The 21,388-nt window shown below is 36.1% G+C and overlaps 1 protein-coding gene across 21 annotated transcripts in view; it reads right to left on the reverse strand.

The window, feature by feature from the left end:
* Nucleotides 1–2,880: 2,880 nt before the first annotated feature.
* Nucleotides 2,881–21,388, reverse strand: part of LOC138706539 (coiled-coil domain-containing protein AGAP005037) — a 1,408,895-nt gene continuing 1,390,387 nt past the window's right edge. For all 21 annotated transcript variants that reach the window (XM_069835948.1, XM_069835949.1, XM_069835942.1 and 18 more), the window contains one exon: nt 2,881–12,104. In XM_069835948.1, the coding sequence (XP_069692049.1) occupies nt 10,902–12,104 (1,203 nt within the window). In that variant the 3' untranslated portion in view covers nt 2,881–10,901. The remainder of the gene's footprint in view (nt 12,105–21,388) is intronic.

A 21,388-nucleotide genomic window follows, 5' to 3' on the forward strand; every position in this document is an offset into this window, starting at 1 on the left:
TCATTATAATTTAAAAGTTACCGGGTACAGTCCTTACTAATCGCACTTTGAAGTTTCTGGAACATTTCGACTGATGTTTAACATTTCTTCACGAACTGCTGTCTTCAGGTGTTCAATGTTTCGCGGCTTGTTTGCCTATACCTTACTTTTTAGATATTCGGAGGGGATCGTGCAGGCCAGAAAATGTCTTAATTTCTCGATATGACGTGATTCCCAAACAAATTTCGCATTTCCGTCATAGAGATGGCTGCAGTATGTGCTGGTACATCGTTTTGCTGAAACCAAGTTGATCTGTTGATACGAAAATTCTTCTTCTCAATTGACAACTTAAAAAATTTTGAATCATTATCACTTAACGCAGTTTGCGCAAGACTATTGGCATTCTCAAAGAAATATGCCCCAATAATTTCTTTGAAAGAGACTTTAGTGCTAAGCCTATTTGAAGGGTTCAGAACCATAGTGGGCCAAGCGCCATTTACTAAAACCATAGAAAACAAGGGTTAAAATGACGTTATTACCATAATTTAATGGAAACAAGTAAAATAAAGTCTACACATTCAAACTAAATGATATGTCAATCTTCATTAAACTATGGTATTCACTTAACTTTAACCCTTGCTTTCTCCATTTTTAATAAATGGCGCTTGGCCCACTATGCTCTGAACCCTTCATTTCTTATAAATTGCGAATCCAGGTTTTCATCGCATGTGCAGAGGGCACAGGATTATAAACGACAGAGTTGAAAGTGTCGGCAAAACTCCCTATGAGCAGGTTCTGCGCAGTGACCATTTAGATAATAAGATTTCACAGCAAATTCTTGTTGCTCACCAGTCCAATGCTCCATGTTTAAAAAATTGCAACAATCAGGCTAAACAATGAAAATAATATAAACCTGTACACCAACAACAAAATTAAAATCTCAGAATATGTATGATAAGAACTTTCTTGTGTTAAATTTTAATGTACCTTGTTAACATGTTTCGACCTATTTTCGGTCATCTTCGGAACTGGTCGGTGTTGGTCTTGGCGCCTCTTGTTTCCTGCGTGGGTGCGTTCGTAGTGTAGAGTCAAAGAGTGTATGTGTTTTGAAATTGAGTTGTGTGTTGAGAATATCGTTGGGGTGTGTTTTCGTGTGTCTGTATATTTCATATTGTTCTAGTGTGTTGAGTTTCTGGCTTTTTGGTTGAATGTGCAGTATTTCCATGTCTGTGTTGATGTCTCTGTAGGTGTGGTTGGCATTTGTGATGTGTTCTGCATATGTGGAGATGTTTCGTAATTTTGTTATGGCTGTGATGTGTTCTTTGTAACGTGTTTGAAATGATCTGCCTGTCTGTCCTATGTAGAAGTTGTTGCAGGTGTTACATTTGAGTTTGTATACGCCTGTGTGGTTGTATTTGTTTGTGTTTTGAGATGTTTTTGTAGAGTGTTATTTGTTCTGTATGCGATGTTGTAGTTCAATTTCTTGAATGAGGTTGCAATTTTATGTGTGATTTTTGTTTTCGTATGTTAGTGTGATGTATTTTTTGTGTTCTTGTGTTTATGTTGTATTCTTTTGTATTTTGTGGTTTTGTTTTGTCTTACGTATTATGTTGTCTATTAGGTTAGGGTTGTATCCGTTTTCTTGTGCTATGTATTTGATTGTGTTTAGTTCTTCGTTGTAATCCTGTTGGTTCATTGGTATGTTGAGTAGTCTGTGTACCATTGTTCGGAATGCAGCTTGTTTGTGTTGTGTGGGGTAGTTAGATGTTTTGTGTATGTGTGTTGTTGTCTCAACACACAAACAACAAACAACACAAACAAACAAATACAACCATACAGGCGTATACAAACTCAAATGTAACACCTGCAACAACTTCTACATAGGACAGACAGGCAGATCATTTCAAACACGTTACAAAGAACACATCACAGCCATAACAAAATTACAAAACACCTCCACATATGCAGAACACATCACAAATGCCAACCACACCTACAGAGACATCAACACAGACATGGAAATACTGCACATTCAACCAAAAAGCCAGAAACTCAACACACTAGAACAATATGAAATATACAGACACACGAAAACACACCCCAACGATATTCTCAACACACAACTCAATTTCAAAACACATACACTCTTTGATTCTACACTACGAACGCACCCACACAGGAAACAAGAGGCACCAAGGCCAACAACGATCAGTTCCGAAGATGACCGAAAATAGATCGAAACATGTTAACAAGGTACATTAAAATTTAACACAAGAAAGTTCTTATCATACATATTCCGAAGTGATACAGTGTTAAAAGTTGTGTAATCAAGATGTAAAATTAAAATCTCCAGTTTCTTTAGCCTACCTTGTGTAAACACGAAACAACGAAATATAAGAAAAAAAAAAACTAATAATAATAAATTTATCCTTATACAAATAGAAAAATCTTTCCTTTAAAAATAAAAGGAGAAACATTGCTTCTAATACATCTATGGCTGCTAAGCCCCTGTACTGCTGTGAACATTTTGAATACTTCTACAAGTTCGTTAAAACCACAGTCTAGTATATACAGTCGCGAAGCTCAATATGTAGTAAATATGCAAACATTAGATAGTTGCTCACCACTAGGATCGCTAATATCGCCTCATTACAGGCAATGCAAAATAGTACCGTCACAGTCTATTGTTTCTAGCACCCTCAAAACTCAAGCTTCGTGACTGTATATAGTAGACTGTGGTTAAAACTTAGAGGGAAAAGTGGAGTTGGGTTAAGAATGTTTGATATTCAAAGGAATAAGAAACACCAACTGGTTCGTGTGCAATACATACAAACTTACAACCTAAATTCAAATTTAATTTAAATTAAGGGTATGGAAATAAAATAAATACACATTTGAAAGTAGGCATTTCTTTTTTTTTTTTTTACTTGATTAATTACAAACATTTACAATTAACTGGATATAACAGAACACAATACATACTATGTATTGTTAACTCAAAGCAGAAAAGACATATGTAACATACTATCAAAATTAAAGTTGGTGCTCCATTTTGAAATTCATTCCTTCCAAGAATGAATCATTCATTAACACAAGTTTTAACTCACCGGTTGTTTACTACACATAATATAAAATATCCGTTTCTCCATATTACATTCTTACTACCAGTAAAACTTAATAATAGTTTCTTCTTAAATGTCTGAGATTACAAAAAGATATTCAACTATGATAACAAAAGGAACGTAACGGTCAAACATCTATTTGGTTCGTAAAGTAACATGTGGAGGAAGATAACATTAATAACATTGTTCTTGATGAGGCCTTTTAAATGACATAAAATCCACAATTCAGGGCAATGACCTTACATTTTGCTGCCACCCACTCACAAGTTTTGGAAATTACAATCAGTATGGCAATAATTTTGAGGGGGGGGGGGGAGGTTCTCGCCTTATTATTCCTAACTGCAGTGTTTTACAAATACCAAACAAATCAACATGTGCACTGGAAACAACAGTCTGAAAAGAGAAAGAACGTCACTACCATCTATGGTTTGATGCGGCTGTCTCCCATGCCGATCATTTTGGTTTCAAACCATCTAAAGATTCTTTCTCTATATTTTTTTCGCTATCAAATGATCTTCTTAATAAATGTGTTTAAATTTTTGAAACAGTGTACGCAAGGAAATTGAAGAGGTGTTGAAAATGGGAGTGGGTCATAGAAGGGAAGAATTCAAGCATTCTGTCTTCAACTTTCACTGCAGTTGTGTCTTTTTGTATATGTATGTGTGTGTCACTTTGTGTTTGTGTGTGAGAAAATTTCATCAACCATACAAATACACTCAAGTCAAGTGATGGTATTCTTTTATAACAATAAACATGAATTGATGTAATGGTATTTGATATTGAGCAAATATACTTTTTAGGTAATATTTTTGTTTGTTTGTAATTGATTGATAAAAGTTTGTGTTTCTTTATTCACCTTAAATATTATGAAGACAAATAAAAAATAATCACATCAATAGAAACAATGATACTCTACTTTGGTGTATGTGTGTAGTTTTGAATTACCTGCTTCCATACTAAAGCCCATGGAAATAGATATGAAATCCTGTATAAATCGATATTGCAGACTATTACTCACTAGTCCAACCGACGCCAGGGAAAAGTTCCAACGCTTTTGCTCCTTTTATTTTTCATTATTTTTTTTCTCAACTATTCTTGCATGCAGTCTCACTTTATATACTGAAAATTTTCCATCTTTGGTAAAAAAAGTCATTTTATTTCCTCTTCTGTTTTGAAATAAAAGATTTCGTTATTGGCACAATGGAACAGTAGGCTAGGAAGGATTGTTTCAAAGCTAACAGCTGATTTAAAACATTTCAGAAATTAACACTACACGCCCTGAAACGGTTACATACAAACAGTGCTTAAATGTAAAATTTACCTTTGATATGGAACTCAACAAGGAAAATGCACGGTGACTCAAAAATAACAATAAAAATGAAAATATTGTATGCTTCTCAGCATTCTTCTTGCGAGAAAGGGAGAGTATCTGAAATAACTGCCTGCACCCTCAATATTGCACTACAACCACCTGAAATGTTATGTCCATTTAAATATGTAACAGGCCATCAGCCAGGGTATAACAGTATGCTTGTTTGAAACAAGAACTGAAATCATGCAAAGGGAGGACCTTCGGTGCATTGCTGTTTGGTTTGTATTGCCATAGAAAACTGCCACTATGATCTTCTGCTCTTCAGGATAACCACACTTCATTTTTTTAATAGGAATTACATTCTATTATATACTAAATACATTCCTTCTCACATTTGTTTTTGGAGCAAAGATGGTTTTTTTTTTTTACTGAAAATAGCACAGATTATTATGTCGAAGTACCGGTACTACATTATTCCACTGCTTTTAAAATGTTGTCTTATTTATTAGCAATGCATTTTACGTTGGCAAACATCGTTAAGTTTTATAATTGTCTTCCTTTATTCAAAATATAATTTTCAAGATAATTTAAAACTTTTTTTTTTCAAAGGCATATTGGTCCGTTAAGTACAATATCAATTAATAGAAAAGTTTAATTCAGTCAATACTTAACAGTGAGAAATACATTAAAATTTATTAAAATTTATGTTATATCAAATAGTAATATTACATATATTTTGACGACAAACGTTTTCGCCAATTATATTGGCATCTTCAGGTCGAGTAGAACATGTTAATAAAATGAACACTTGGTCTTGACTAATTAAAACAACGTTAAAATTATGATGTAAATTAAAACAGATGATAAAATTAAGTGATGCAGCCACCAGGTTGTAAGTAGAAACGATGTATTATAAGAAGCATGTATGACGAGGGGGACGGCAAGACCTCTTCTAGTATTGCGGTAACAGTTTTGGAATCAGATTAAAGATGCTACAAATAGGGCGGCCGTGTTGCCGAGTATGGATGACAGGATAAAGCCAAGAAGTTGAAAGAGTTGGCTGGAGTCCATACTCGGCAACACGGCTGCTCTATTTGTAGCATCTTTAATCTGATTCCGAAACTGTTACCGCAATACTAGAAGAGGTCTTGCCGTCCCCCTCGTCATACATGCTTCTTATAATACATCGTTTCTACTTACAACCTGGTGGCTGCATCACTTAATTTTATCATCTGTTTTAATTTATATCATAATTTTAACGTTGTTTTAACTAGTCAAGACCAAGTGTTCATTTTGTTAACATGTTCTACTCGACCTGAAGATGCTAATATAATTGGTGAAAACGTTTGTCGTCAAAATATATGTAATGTTACTATTTGGTATAACATAAATTTTAATAAATTTTAATGTATTTCTCACTGTTAAGTATTGACTGAATTAAACTTTTCTATTAATTAAAACTTTTATGTTGTTTGATGTTGTACAAAGTTTTTGGGCTTTGCACCAAGTCATAGATGTAAAACCCCAAAAACTCCGGACCACTATGTTCTGAAGCTAGACGAGATTTTCAACTTCCACACAAATGTATTTTGTTTAGATAATTATTAATATCTTTTGGATGTGTATTGTAATTGTAATTATGGCTCCAATAGCAAATGTGGCAAGCTGAAGATAGGCGCCTCTCACGTCAGGATTAATGAATATTAATTCTGTGGTAGACTAACACTATATTCCAGAAACTGTTAATGTCGACGCCAACGCCAACAAACTCATAGATACAGTGAAAAACTGCAAGAACCTTAACAATGACGACATCGAAAATGGTGACATCTGGAAACATGGCAATCCGCAATAAAATCCAAATATAGTCTAGGATGACAAAAACACATAGACTGACTTAAATTATGTAGAAAACAACCGTTTCTATTTGATATGACTCCAAATATCTTTTCAGTGGAATTTCATGACCCATACAAAGTGCTTTAATTTATACTGACTATCCTATTTTGGCCACATTCTGAATTACGTGGGCATTATCAAGTGTAACCACATTAGAGGTATTCCAAGAAGTAACTACATCTTAATGACATTTGCTGAACCCTTATGCTTTTATTAGCAACCTTTGTCTGTTCTGAGACCGAGAGAATTTATGTGATAAGAAAACTGTAAATTTTATTATAAGATTTATGTTAGTAATTTAAAACATTCGTAAATTTTTTATGCATAATAACGATATTTCTACGAATATCATTTATAATAGGCCTATATAAATGGGCGTACAATAAAAAAATAAGATGTGTCACATAATTTGTTAACAAGTTTATTAATTTATGAATATTAAATTTACAACTAATACAAATTAGATCTCTGTCTCTGGCACAAATTTAACAAAAATTATCAAATCAAATTCCTATTAATTAATCAAACTTATTACTGCGAAAAAAATGAAAAATCATCAAGATAAAATAACTAAAATCGCGAAAAACTTGCATATAAAATAATTTACCAACTTATTAACAGAAACAAATAAAATATCAAAAGTCAGGAATAAATAAAACTGAAGTACTATTACAAGCGAAAAGATACAATTTAATGAAATTCATTACATATTCATTGTTGACCAAACATGTAGAACATTGGCTTCTCAAAATGTAAATCACGACAGGTCCCAAATACAATTTGGAATCGACAAGAACAGTGTCAGGACAATTTCAAAGGAAAAATTGTTCCGGGGCCGAACATCAATCCTGGGACCTTTGGTTAAACATACCAACGCTCTTAGCAACTGAACTACCCAGGAACTCTACCCGACACTGACCCAATTTCTCCCTTTATATCCACAAACAACTGACAACTGTCAAGCAACCAACAATGAGTGCACACAAACTCTGACTTAAATTGTGGCATTCTGTTAACAAACTGTGACGTGTATTATGCAAATCTAGCTTTCAGGTAAAGCTCTCTGTGAAGCTGATTTGAATAATTTCACAGGGAGCTTTACCTGAAAGCTAGATTTGCATAATACACATCACTGTTTGTTATTATCGCCGCGCTCTCATGATTAACATGTCGGCATCATACATTAACGTGCGGTGTGCTTTTAAAACATAATTTTGCCAACTGATTGTTGCTCTGTAGGTTTCACTCTAAGCGTCACGTTGTCACATCTACTTCCTCGATAAGAATAAGCACTAGTTTGTTATATTGTTAAATGGCTATTATTATAATTATAATTATTATTTCATATAAGAGTATGCTGACATTCTTAACTCTTAATAATAACTCTTTAATAATTTTTAATGACATATCTTAATGTTCGTCCTTAGCACAAGACATTGCAACCTCGGTTTTAGTCCACGTGGATTAGACAAGTAGGTATCATTTAATAATGGAAGCAGCTTATTGGTTGCAATATTGAAATTGAGGCGAGTGATTGGAGCGGCGACATAAGAAATTGAAAACAATAATGCAATTAAATTTCAAAGACCTGCCGAATGTTATGCATGAGGCCGCTCAAAGACCTGCTGAATGTTATGCACGAAGCTGCTCAAAGACCTGCCGAATGTTAACCATGAGAGCGCGGCGATAATAACAGAAAGCCACAATTTAAGTCAGAGTTTGTGTGCACTCATTATTGGTAGCTTGACAATTGTCAGCTCACTTTGAGGTGTGTGGATATAAAGAGAGAAATTGGGTCAGTGTCGGGTAGAGTTCCTGGGTAGCTCAGTTGGTAAGAGCGTTGGTACATTTAACCAAAGGTCCCGGGGATCGATGCCCAGCCCCGAAACAATTTTTCCCTTGAAATTATTCAAATCAGCTTCACAGGCAGCTTTACCTGAAAGCTAGATTTGCAGTGTCAGGACAGTTTCCTCTATGTACTCCCATTTCCCCTGGTCACCATTCCACCATTTCTCTACAGTTCACAATCCTGGGGAATTACTGCATCATACCATCATCCCCGAGACCAAATCCATTCAATCACAATGAAACAAGTAATCACAAAAGTTGGTGGAGCTGGCATCTATGCCTGAATGTTCAGATATGGCGTCATAAGTGAGAGAGAGAATTATAATTTAAAAGACATCCTTTCTTAATAAAAACTGATGATAAATCAACTACTTCTTGAACTTTTTCAGAAATTTTATACAGTGCTCAGGTATTTAGAAATTTAGTTAGTATTATATACGCATAAAATTAAAATAAACTCACATCAACACTAAACATTGCTTTAATAATATGAAATAAAAATTATGTGACACAAAAATATCACCTGTAAATAATAATAAAAGTAATGTAAAGATCAGGAGAAACTTATCTAAAAATGAATTAAGAAAACCGAAATTCATCAGTTGTACTGCTCACATATGCTACAGTCCACAGAACACGAATCAAGGTCACAATTATTCCATGTTAACCGCCAATTGTGGTATGCTCAGAAGATTTTCAACACAAATCTGTTTCAGTATGGTAACATGTTTAACGACTCCCAACAGTAAATTGACAATTGAATTGACTCTGAGTTGAGTCTGGGGAGAAATAACATTTGTATATAATACATCTGCAACATGAACCAAAGTTGAAGGCAATTAGCAGATTCTTTTTTTAAATATGAATATTGTACTGGAATATTTTAAAATATTTGTACACATTTAAGACACAAATAATTGTTTATTCAATACTGCATGGATCATTCCTGCCATACGTTGTAAGGTGATATGAAATTGTGTGCTTTTGCACACGAACTATATCCCTGCTTTGGAAAACAGGACGTTAGAAAGTATTTCTACTTAAATTAAATAGTATTGGATCGTTTCCATTATTCTAGTTAGTTATTTCACATAATTTAAAATATATGATTATTATACAAAGGAAAAACACGTTAAAGGAAAACTATGTAACATTAATAGATGAGGAAAAGATGAGAGCACTTGCCTGTGATGGGCAAAGTAGTGATGATACACATCTTGTACGGTATTTCTTTCCAATTTTGTACGTGCTCCTTCATGTATCGTAAATATTAAGCATTTCTGCTTTCACTAACACTCAACAAATTCGAGAGTCTGCAGAGTTTGATATCCGGGTCTTTGTATCATAGTAACTAGCATTAGTTAACAACACGAAATTAAGTGCAGAGATTCAGAAACGAGAAGGGCGATTATGGCTGATAAATTGGTGCGATATGGGGCGAAAGAGTATAGCCTATTCAGGTACTAACTCAGCAATCATCTAAGAGGGCTGGGTTATGAAAAAGGGAGTAGGGTGAGGAGGTAAGTGGGAGGAAAGTCTTATTTCAAGCAGCCATATTACAGCCAAATTCAAGAGCGTCCTTAAGCGAGGATAGAAAAAATAATTGAAAAGTATTTTTTCCTAGTTTATAATGTTACTCATACACAAAAAATACGTAGCATAGAGGCAGTACATTAACTAAAAATCCTCCCTCAACAACATTCCTTCATTTCTTTTTTTCTTTTGGTTTCTAAACTAATTCAAAATTACTGCAACCATACTGTATTCGGCTGACTTCCAAACCATAATACTTGCAGCAAAACCGTACATTAACAAGGAAATATTGCGTCGCTAAGCTTACCACAGTTAAGTCACATATTCATTTATCCAAAGCCTTTACTATTCATGAAAATATCTACTTGCCAACAGTACAGGACTGCCCTTTTGAGGAGAGGGGTTTGTTTCTAGCTTTGTTTTTTCATTTTGAAATTTCTTTACTTTCACATTCTACCTAATCATAAGTACTTTACGTAATCCCCTTTTTTTTTAGGCAGCTCACTTGCTTTATGCGTTAATGGTAATCAGACTTAACTCTTCTTTAAGTTCGAAATAATAAGAACGCCATTTTGAAAATACAGTGGCCACAGGCGCCACTTTATTTTCAGCCATGAAAATGCTGCCCTTTAAATGGGCTATAATTCATACTGTCGATCGTCCAACCAAACCTTAACCCCTTCTATGGCAGCAGAGGGAATAGTATCAGGATAGTGGGGTGATATCTTGTCACCAATACATCCCAAAACCATTCTGGGTGATTTTCAAGTAGTAGTCAAGAGATGGCAGCAGCTGTCAGCACGGCCTCCCAATTCGTTTATTTACTCTCATTTAAAGCAGTATGAAGACTTGAATGCGAAAAGCATCATTTTCCATTAAAAAATCCTTTCTTTTCACACAAGGTAGTTAAAAAAGTGCGTATAAAATTTGCCAATGAAGGGGTTACGCCGGTCGACTTCCTTCTTTTTTTAATAACAATTGAATTGGCACTAAAATTGTTTAAAATTAGTCTATAAAAACGCTACAAAACCAAGTCACTGGGAGAGTCCTGTTGGCATGGAAATGAAATCTCTTAAACTTAAAATGCTGTTGGGGTACGACTTCTGCCGCTGCCAATTCGTCGTTTCCTCTCTCTTTACGAACGAAATGTCTCTTACTACTATTATAAATATTATTACAATAACTCCTCTTATTAAAATGATGTTTAGTCACAGGATATCTGTCTCGTAGATTTTGTTGGTTGTAGTGGTGGTAGTGGTGGTTGCTGACGTGGCTGGCTGCGTGCTTGTTATCGTGGTCGAGGCAGCTGTGCTGGCCGGCGCCATCTGCTGCTGTGCCATAATCGGCTGCTGGTTGGCAGACGCCGCCACCGCGGCGAGGTGCGTGAGCGAGCCCGAGATGGGCGCAGCTGCCGAGAGCCCGTGGCCGAGCCCCATCTTGGCCAGCAGATTGCTCTCGCTGCCCGTCTTTTTGAGGAGTAGATCTGGGGGCGGCACCACGGCCAGGCCGCCGCCCCCACCCCTCTGAAGCTGTTGGAGGCGGGCATACTGCTCTTGCAGTGCTCTCTGCTTGCGCAGCAGTTCCTGGTGCCGCTGCTCCAGAATTTCCTGGCGCGCCTTGTTGCCGGTGGCGGTGCCGGTAGCAGCAGACTTGCTTTGCTGCTGTTGAAGGCCTTCCTGGGAGTTGATGCTCTCGCAGCTGGAGCTGTTGCTGGCTGACAGGGGATTGAAACCCGGCTGGGCAAGGAGTTGGCCCGACTCCTCCTGCTTGGTGGGCGCCACCGAGATGCCCGCAGTACCACGGAGAGGTTCTCGCAGGCTGCTGCGTCCGGGCCCGCCTCTCCTGAGCAGGGTGCCACCGCCGACGCCCATCTGAGGCTGGCTGGGAGGGTGCTGTCCCCTAGGAGGTAGAGAGGGACTTGTCGGGGAGGCCAGGGGCGATCGCGAGCTGGTGCGGGGAGGAGGAGGCGGGGGAACGCGGCGCCCCGCAAGGTGCGACAGTAGCTCCGAGTTGCGCTCTGGTACCGGAGGCTTTGGGGACGTGGCGGGTGACTTGGGTGCATCTGCCCCAGTGCTGCCTGACACCTGCAAGCGGGACAGTGCCACTGTGGGTGGAGAATTACCGCCCCCGTCCGAGCTGGAAGGGTATGAGTGCAAACGTCGCAGGGACGACGTGCCGGTCGAGGAAGGGAGAGAGGGGGCGTGCGGGTGTGCAGAGTCGATACTTCCCTTGCGCCCGATGTCTGCCATGGGAGGGTTGTGACCGCCGCCCCCGGCACGCGAGGGCGGGCGGGCGAATGTCTGCAGCTCGTCTAACAGAGCGTCGAGTGCGTTCTCCGGACGCTGCCGAGCGGTTGAGGCGTCGCCTCCGACTGTGGCCGCCATGACACCGCGCGCTGGAACGGCACTGGGCTGTCGACCCAATGCAACACGTTATTAGTAATGGAGACCCCGGGGAACGGGCACAACAACAAGTAGCTAGGGCATGCTCCAGTGTCACAGTGCAGTATGATGCGGGAGCAAGGAACAGCAAACAGAACAAGAATCAGTAGTGAATGCAACAATTCCTGGTGTTCTTCTTTTTGTCAGTGGTTGTGCTCTCTTCAACTACACATAGCATCACTCCTCGTGTTTCACATAACTGAAGCATGGGCTCCTAACACTTTAATCTTGGAGCCACAACAATTAACACTGTGATGCTAATATGATAGATAACCTTTCACAAATCCACTAAGTCCAAGCAATTCATTTCCAATAAAAACATATATTATACCAGATAACATTACTTGCAATTTACCAGTGAATTCAATTACTGAACAGCGAGTAAATTGCACGTGATTTCATTTGCCTAGTATGTCATAACTTAATAATTTTTATCTTCGAGTTAGTGTAATAACTTTTCTTCTTAAAACGCTTCATGAAATAGTTTGTGCAAGCATGTTATAATTAAAAGAAAATACCTTAAATACATTTGACTAGTGTATAAATAATTCATTGAAATATATCTATAATAAAATATTTACTCACTTGTTTAATTACACTTACAAAGTTAGCTGTAAGTAAACTGGCATGTGATCAGGACATAAAATCGTACAAGTTTCTAGTCAGAACTAAAATAATAGGGCAATTTTTTTGTCCATCCATGTAAATGTAATCATCTAAAAGTTACAAGTGAAATTTCTTAAAAAAAAAAAAAAAACAAATTCACACAAGAAAAAATGACAGCTTCTGGTTGATACCTAGTAATCCAGTCTTTTCCTCATACACAGAATGAACTTTGCACATGCATACTTTCTCTGACAACTGTACTTAATTTTATAGTTCAGGTTTTGTTTTAATACAAAACATAATTAAAATATTAACACATTACATTATAAGAACACTTAATTAACAGCAATAGTAGTGACATTTATTGCTTCCTTGATTTATTCTGAATTAAGTTCATATAAGAACAGAAGCAAGGACCGTGTAAAAATATGGATCGAAGCTTCTGGCACCCAAGATGGATGAAAGAAGCTAAAATATGCTTTCCAGTCCAATGAGGCCCAATTTAGAATCGAAGGTTAAAATTTTGTATATGTACCTAAAACTTTCAAGCCAGAAAAAGATTAAAGTGGTCACTGAAATAGATAATTAAAGCAGAACAAAAGTGCAATAAACTTTGTAACAGAAGTACTATGCAAGACCATCCATTTGAACCATATTTTCATATTAAATACAACTGTAAATTTACTGATAAGACTCACATAAATCAATTGGATGTCTTTTACAGGGACAGCATAAAATTATTTAGATATATGTATATTTTTGCTAGAAGTGTGCCACTAGCATAAAGACGTTATAAATAGCCTGTAGATAACATTTGCTTGAAATTTAATCTTAAATATACATTATATTATAATGTCTCAAACAAAAATATTATATGCTGATAAAGTATCACACTTTTAATTTCCTGTATACTATAATTTAAGCAGAGGGAGGACTGCATTTGGAAATCACAGCAAATATTCAAAACCTCGAATTTTAAGATTTTTTAAACATCTTTTACAGACTGCTTTATCAATTATAAAGGCTGCGGCAAAACATCCTCCCTAATTAAAAATTTAAATAAAGAACAGATGGATCAAAATAAGGAAACTGTATTAATATGAACTGTATCTAAACAGTGGGAAATTTAGGTTTACATGCGTTGCCATAGCAATATCAAATGACATGCGCGAAACAACAAGAATTGAATAGGACATTGAATACACGGAATTGACATTCAATTAGTGCAAATTGTAATCTGTAACGAATTCCAACTATGCCGTGGACGGGTGAAGAACGTGTTTACACTGTGGTATCGTTTCTGGTAAGTGGTAATTCCGTTGTCGCTGCTCAGATGTTTCCCGGACGCTTAATTTCTTCACGTGGCGACGTCCCCTGGCCAGCACGATCACCTGACCTTGCACCCTGCAATTTTTTTCTACGGGGACAACTTAAGGCTAAGGTGTTCAAACATCGGCCGAGGACTTTGCCAGACCTGAGAAATGCAATGCAGGAAGAAATTGGTCTTATTCCTCAAGAAATGCTAGTTAGAGTGATTCAGAATTTCCGAAGTCGCATTCAACAATGCATCGATAGTGAAGGACATTACTTGAGAGACACATTATTAAAAAAAAAAAAATGAAAAATTCCCACTGTTAAGATACCATTCATATTAATCAAGTTTCCTTATTTTGATCCATCTGTTTTTATTTAAACTTTAAATTAGGGAGGATGTTTTGCCGCACCCTTTATTTCAACAAAATTCCTAACAATACAATTGTTTGAAATAGGCAAGAAGATTTTGTTGCATATCAGTAAGCAAGGGATAGTGTTACAGAAGGCACTAAAAACAAAAGAACTTATGCAACCAACAGTCTCAGTTTTTATACAGTATTAACAAAATATAATATACTAAAATTAAGTAATAACACAGGTACATTCTGCCAGCAAACGAATCAACTACATCTAATGGGAGACTCTCCAGTGAAGCATGTAAAAGCATCCTTTACTCTCAGTGTTTAAGGGGAGAGGACGATATTTTTTGGTGAAAAATGAGTAAATTAAAAAAAAATTCTTTAGAATACTCTTGTGATATGTGTAGAATGCATTGCATAACATTTTGTGGGTATTTGTGCCTTTAGCGGATGTTGAGACGCCATTTTTAAACTTCCTTCGCTATGGATTTTTAAATCACACGTCTCCTTTCATTGTTGTTTCCGGTAAATTAAATAAAAAAAAAATTATTTAAAATACTGTTTGATATGTGTGGAATGCATTGCATAACATTTTATTGGTATTTGTGCCCTTATCAGATGTTGAGAAGCCATTTTTAAACTTCCTGCACTATGGACTTTTAAATCACACGGCCCCTTTATCGTTGTTTCCGGTAACTTCATTTTTTTGCTACATTGCCAGATAAAAATGGATATAATTTCTGAACTTAAAGACACATGCATGAAATTTAGAACACACATTCTTTAGACTATTAGGAATCTTTTCTGTGTAACAGAATTTTATTAATAAATTTCATTTTTAAAATATGCCCGTTTGTTTGCGAAAAAGGAAATAAAAAAAGTGTTATTAAATTTTAATTGTTTATTTTACAAACGTAGGGACTAATATCAAAATTATGTTACAGACAGATTGTAGAGCATGCTTTTGCAAGTACATTGCAAAGAATTGTTTGAATCTATATTTAAAAATGGCTTAGATATATCGGTTTTAGTAAAATCCTGCATTGGGTATATTTTTTTCAAATTTGGGCCCCAAATAATTTTTTTCAAAATATTTATATTTGGTTGAGTTGCTACAGCTATGAGCTCTCTACATACAAAAAATTAATATTTTACACCAAATAGGAAAAAAGTTTTAAAAATACCATCCTCTCCCCTTAAGTGAATCTGGATAATTTTGTGTTAACTTTAAAGCTGTGACTATCGTTCACTGTTATTTTATAAGCTTCCTGACATTACAGCTACTTTAGCAGAATTAATGTTTTAGCCAGCATTATTGTTTGATCACATGTTAAATTATCCTTCTTATTCAGAACAGTGTAGTTGTGTAATTTTTATTCACTTTTAAGGAATCAATTGAAGTGGCTATAAAACTTCGAAATGGTGCTCTTTACTGGTAACTTACTGCCAAATAAATATAAAAAAACTAATTTTGTGAAATTCTGAGTGAGACATCTTGATATTTTATAAACGTAACAAATATTTATGTCAATGTAACTTCAAACTAATATTGTTTGAAATTATAAATGAAGATTACACCAATTTAAGTTCATATACAGTAATAAGTTTTAGATAATTGGAAATCTAGATTCTTTACCATTTTGGTTTAAGTTTTAATTTCTAAATAATTGATTAAATGGCGATCTTACTCGTGTTAATTATGTAAGCATGTGTGCCTTACAGCTATTTCGGTGTTGACACCATCCTCAGAGCCTACTAGATCTCGGTGCTATCTCGACTTCGCTGCCTGTTGTGTGGGTGCGTTCGTGTGATGGAGAGTTGTATCAAATAATGTGTGTATTATGAAATTGATCTGTGTGTCGAGAATTTGATTAGGGTGTGGTTTATTGTGTCTGTATATTTCATACTGTTCTAGTGTATTGAGTTTTTGGTTTTTGGGTTGTATGTGCAGGATTTCCATGTCTGTATTTATGTTATTGTATGTGTGGTTAGCATTAGTTATGTGTTCGGCATATGTAGATGTATTGTGTCCTCTGGTTATTACTTTAATGTGTTCTTTGTATCGAGTTTGGAATGATCTGCCTGTCTGTCCAATGTAGAAACTGTCACAACTATCGTATGTGAGTTTGTATACGCCTGTGTGGTTGTATTTATTTGTTTGTGTTGTTTGTGTGTTGAGATGTCTTTGTAGTGTGTTTTCTGTTCTGTATACTATGTTGTATTTCTGTTTTCTGAATGAGGATGCGATCTTGTGTGTGTTTTTGTTTTCGTATGTTAGTGTGATGTATTTCTTGTGTTCTTGTGTTTGTGTTGTGTTTTGTGTGTTTTTGTGTTTGTTGAGTTTTTGTTTTATCTTCCTCTTACATTTTTTTTCGTATTCCGGTTATATATACATGAAGGAAGTGAAATAATCCTGCAGATTGAATAGGACGATTGGGTATATTTAAATGAATAGAAAATCTATATTACGTTTTGTGATTAAATGCACAGTTAATTAGAAAATTAAGTTTGAAATTTCAGCAGTCTGGCAACATCACTACTCTTTCTTCTCGTAATACAGATATAAGAGGTCAATGATCTCAGGTCCGTCTGCCTTAGTGAATTACTTCCCATCTCCCTTTCTGGCTACAATGTTGCAAGCTGGTCGCATCAGTCAGTGGTTTCAAATTACTGTAGTGGTTTTTAAATTAAATTTACACGAAAACCATCCATGCCATTGAAATACGCCAGAGGGATAAATTATTCTTTATTAGATTTTCTATCGATGTGGACAAAAATCACGATCCTACTCGCAATAGTTATCGAATAAGAGGGTGTTAAACATTTGAGAGAAAAACATATTTTTCTCGGAAAATTATGAACTTTCCACCAATATGGTATTACACTTTTTTGTTACATACAACATGAGCTATTCACTCTTAAATCTGTAGGGTTATTTCACTTCTACCCTGTATAGTTTGTCTTTGTCATTTCTTCAGATATTACAACACAATACCAGTATATATTTTAGATAAGAACAAATTAATATAAGACGGATCTTTTTCCTACTTTCAGAACTCTATAGAAAAAGTACATTGATTATTAAAGTCAAAACTGATTAGTCATTACCGTCTGGGGGATGGGGGGGGGGGACCATGACCATATCCCTACAAAAGAAAACCACTGCGTGACATTCCAAGGCCTACAAGCTGACTGCTGGCCTCACATCCACATGCCTTAGCAGAGGTGGACGACCATCCAATCAGTATTGGAGTAATGTGCGGTTTGCATGATGATCAGTGGCGTAGCGTCAATGTAAGCTAAAAAGCTCAGCTTCCCCAGTTAATAATAATTTCATAATAAACCTGCAGTTTATGGACAAAATTATTTATTAATTTTAACAGAATTTATATTTACACATTAAATATTGTGATGCAGCAGCTCAGGATGATTTGTGATGCAACAGTAAACAAGAAGCCTGCACACACCAGCTTCCAAGCAGACTGGTTTCTTACACTCATTCGTCTGTATAACCCACTCTGCAGATTTTCCATACCTTTCTAACTAAACTACCCTGGTCGCAAGGCTAGCAAGAAGCTAGCTTTGACATTGAAAATAAGTAGTTTCCGAGTTATCCCTTTTCGTCAGTTGCGTTCAGTTGAAGTGTTAGTGTGCATTGTGGCTGATATAATAAATAATGAGTGAAATAACAGTTCCTGCCACTAATTTACTTGAATTTTTTAGGACAATTCTATTATCAAGACTGACTTACGAACAAAAGTGTGATCTAAAAAACAAATAAAGTCACTGCTGTTACTGAAGGACACACTCAAGAGACAGACACATACTTAAGTACTGTATCTATTGACCATTAATATTGTGATTCCTCTAACTATGACAGGGAGTGAGCTAATGTTATACGTATACGTGTCTATTTGTTAGAGATATGTGTAAATCGTGAAATCATATTTTACTATGTACCATTTGAAGTCATGCCTTATTGGTGTTATGAAGTTCCAACCAATCTTCGACTGCTGACTTGATATTGACTACTATTTACTTTAAGACTATATTTTTGTAATACGTTTTCTCATATTGCGTGAAAGACAACTTGAGTTAGCTTCCCCTGCTCAAAATTTCATGCTATGCCACTGATGATGATACCTGTAGTCATTACAGCTGGTTTGCAAAAACCGGATATAGGTATTCACTGAAGCTCTTCAAATTCATCATGATGCTAGGTAGGCATCGGTCCTAAGCACTGGCCGAAATTTCATGAAAAATTTCTTCCTCCACGAAGACTTGTACCAGCACTCATTTAATAACACCAGTTCAAGACATGATGCCTTAGACCAGGCAGGTACAGCATGGGATGCATATTCTTACATGTGTAAACAAAATGTAAAATTATAAGCTTTACTTAAAAAAACTTAATTTTCCTCATTTTCGTTTAAAGTAAAGCATTTTTCAAGAAATTTTGCTCTTTCTCGTTCAGTTAGTGCAATATCTTGGACTAAACCTGTGACTCAAAATGTGATTTTATGTTAAGATATTAGATAGGATGTAAGAAAAACAAATTTCATATAATAAACATGCACATCATTTCACATGTATTGCAACAAATTAAACCAATCAGCATACAACCGAAGAAACAAATACAATGATTTTCGGAATATGTATGATATGGCTTTCTTGTGTTAAATTTTGACGTATCTTGTTAACATGTTTCGACCTATTTTCGATCATCTTCGGAACTGGTCGTTGTTGGTCTTGGCGCCTCTTGTTTCCTGTGTGGGTGTGTTCGAAGTGTAGAGTCGAAGAGTGTATGTGTTTTGAAATTGAGTTGTGTGTTGAGAATATCGTTGGGGTGTGTTTTCGTGTGTCTGTATATTTCATATTGTTCTAGTGTGTTGAGTTTCAGGCTTTTTGGTTGGATGTGCAGTATTTCCGTGTCTGTGTTGATGTCTCTGTAGGTGTGATTGGCATTTGTGATGTGTTCTGCATATGTGGAGGTGTTTCGTAATTTTGTTATGGCTGTGATGTATTGTTTGTAACGTGTTTGAAATGATCTGCCTGTCTGTCCTATGTAGAAGTTGTTACAGGTGTTACATTTGAGCTTGTATACGCCTGTGTGGTTGTATTTGTTTGTTTGTGTTGTTTGTGTGTTGAGATGTTTTTGTAGAGTGCTATTTGTTCTGTATGCGATATGGTAATTTAATTTCTTGAATGAGGTTGCAATTTTATGTGTTTTTGTTTTCGTATGTTAGTGTGATGTATTTTTTGTGTCCTTGTGTTTGTGTTGTATTCTTCTGTTTTTTGTGGTTATGTTTTGTCTTACAATAGAACAATATGAAATATGCAGACACAAGAAAACACACCCCAACGATATTCTCAACACGCAACTCAATTTCAAAACACATACACTCTTTGACTCTACACTACGAACGCACCCTCACAGGAAACAACAAGAGGCGCCAAGACCAACAACGACCAGTTCTGAAGATGACCCATAAATAGGTCGAAACATGTAAACAAGGCACGTTAAAATTTAACACGAGAAAGTCTTATCATACATATTCCGAAGTGATAGTGTTAAAAGTTGTGTAATCAAGATGTACAATGATTTTGTTTACTTTGATAAACTAAAGATCAAATTAAATTAATTATGTAACACAACTTATATCGTTACTGGTACAAATGTTTACTATCACGTGTTTGTGATACAGAATGATGCAGGTTTCTATCTATGTAAGCAAACCATTATTTCATATTCAGGTTAGTATAACAAAACAGAAGCAGAGGCGGATTTAGTTAGTCCTGAGTACTTCAGTCTCAATAGGTTCATTAAGCTTCATTCCCTTATATCGGAATCCAACATTGTTAATTCAGTTCTGTGCCTCTCTGTGAGTGTTAACATTTCAGTGCTCGTGTGGGTTACTTGTAGCACACTTGTAACATTGCATCAGTGCTGTTATAGTTTATGACTTGACCAGATGTTGTGAGTGAGAGCGAAGCAATTTCTCTTAAATTTCATATTTTAGAAATTAATCGCAACATTTTCCTTTTGTATGCCATTCCTCCACACTTGTAACAATGGAACAGTACTGTTATAGTTTATGACTTGACCACCTATTCTGAGTAAGAGTCAGTGGCGGTTCCTCGGGGGAGGGAAGGGAGGAACGTCCTCCTCACATTTTCTTTTGAAAGTAAATACCAAATCAAATATGTGCCTTGAAATTCGAGGAAGATTCTATAATTTTTAAGTTCTCAGCTATAAGAAAATCTCGGTTGATCGAGTTTTAAACGACGCGCGCTCATGTGCTGCTAGAAAACTGTGAGAAAGATGCGAAATTGTTTGTGTGGAGGAAAGTCAATCCATTCCTCCTTTACTGCAGTTAACACACATAGACAACAGCGCACTAGCGGCCAGAGAAAGAAGCAGACTTTTAAAGCAAGTAAATGAACGGATAGGGAGGAGATCCTCCTCTGAATCAGCGCATGGGCGGGAAATAGAAACCTACTAGTCATGCAGCAAGCTATCTACCGCTGCCAACTAACAATTTTGCATTCAACCAGACTATAACACGTCTAGGAGGAGACACAATAAAAACAGTTTTAACGCAAAGCTATGAAAGATACCATATAAACTTTTTTTTTTAATTATAAATAAATATTATTCATTGCACTTTATATAGGCTATTATTCATGGTTGTATCTTTCAAGGATATTTTGGAAGTTAAAGTTGGGTTTATATAAAACAAAGAGGAAGTAGTTAGTTCTATGTTAGTATCGCAGGTCTTTTGGCCCCTGAAATTCACTTCCATTCATTAGACAGGGCAACAGCCATAAGACTTGACATTCTTCAAAAGCATGTGATACTGATCTTGTAAAATGTACATGTGGCAACACGTGGTTGGGTGCAGTGTTCTCTCTTTCCTCAGATTATTTCCCATTCCCATATCTGTAAAACGGTTCCAATTACGTGTTAGTAGCTAT

This window comes from Periplaneta americana, chromosome 9 (assembly GCF_040183065.1).
Source record: "Periplaneta americana isolate PAMFEO1 chromosome 9, P.americana_PAMFEO1_priV1, whole genome shotgun sequence".
Lineage (NCBI taxonomy): Eukaryota > Metazoa > Arthropoda > Insecta > Blattodea > Blattidae > Periplaneta > Periplaneta americana.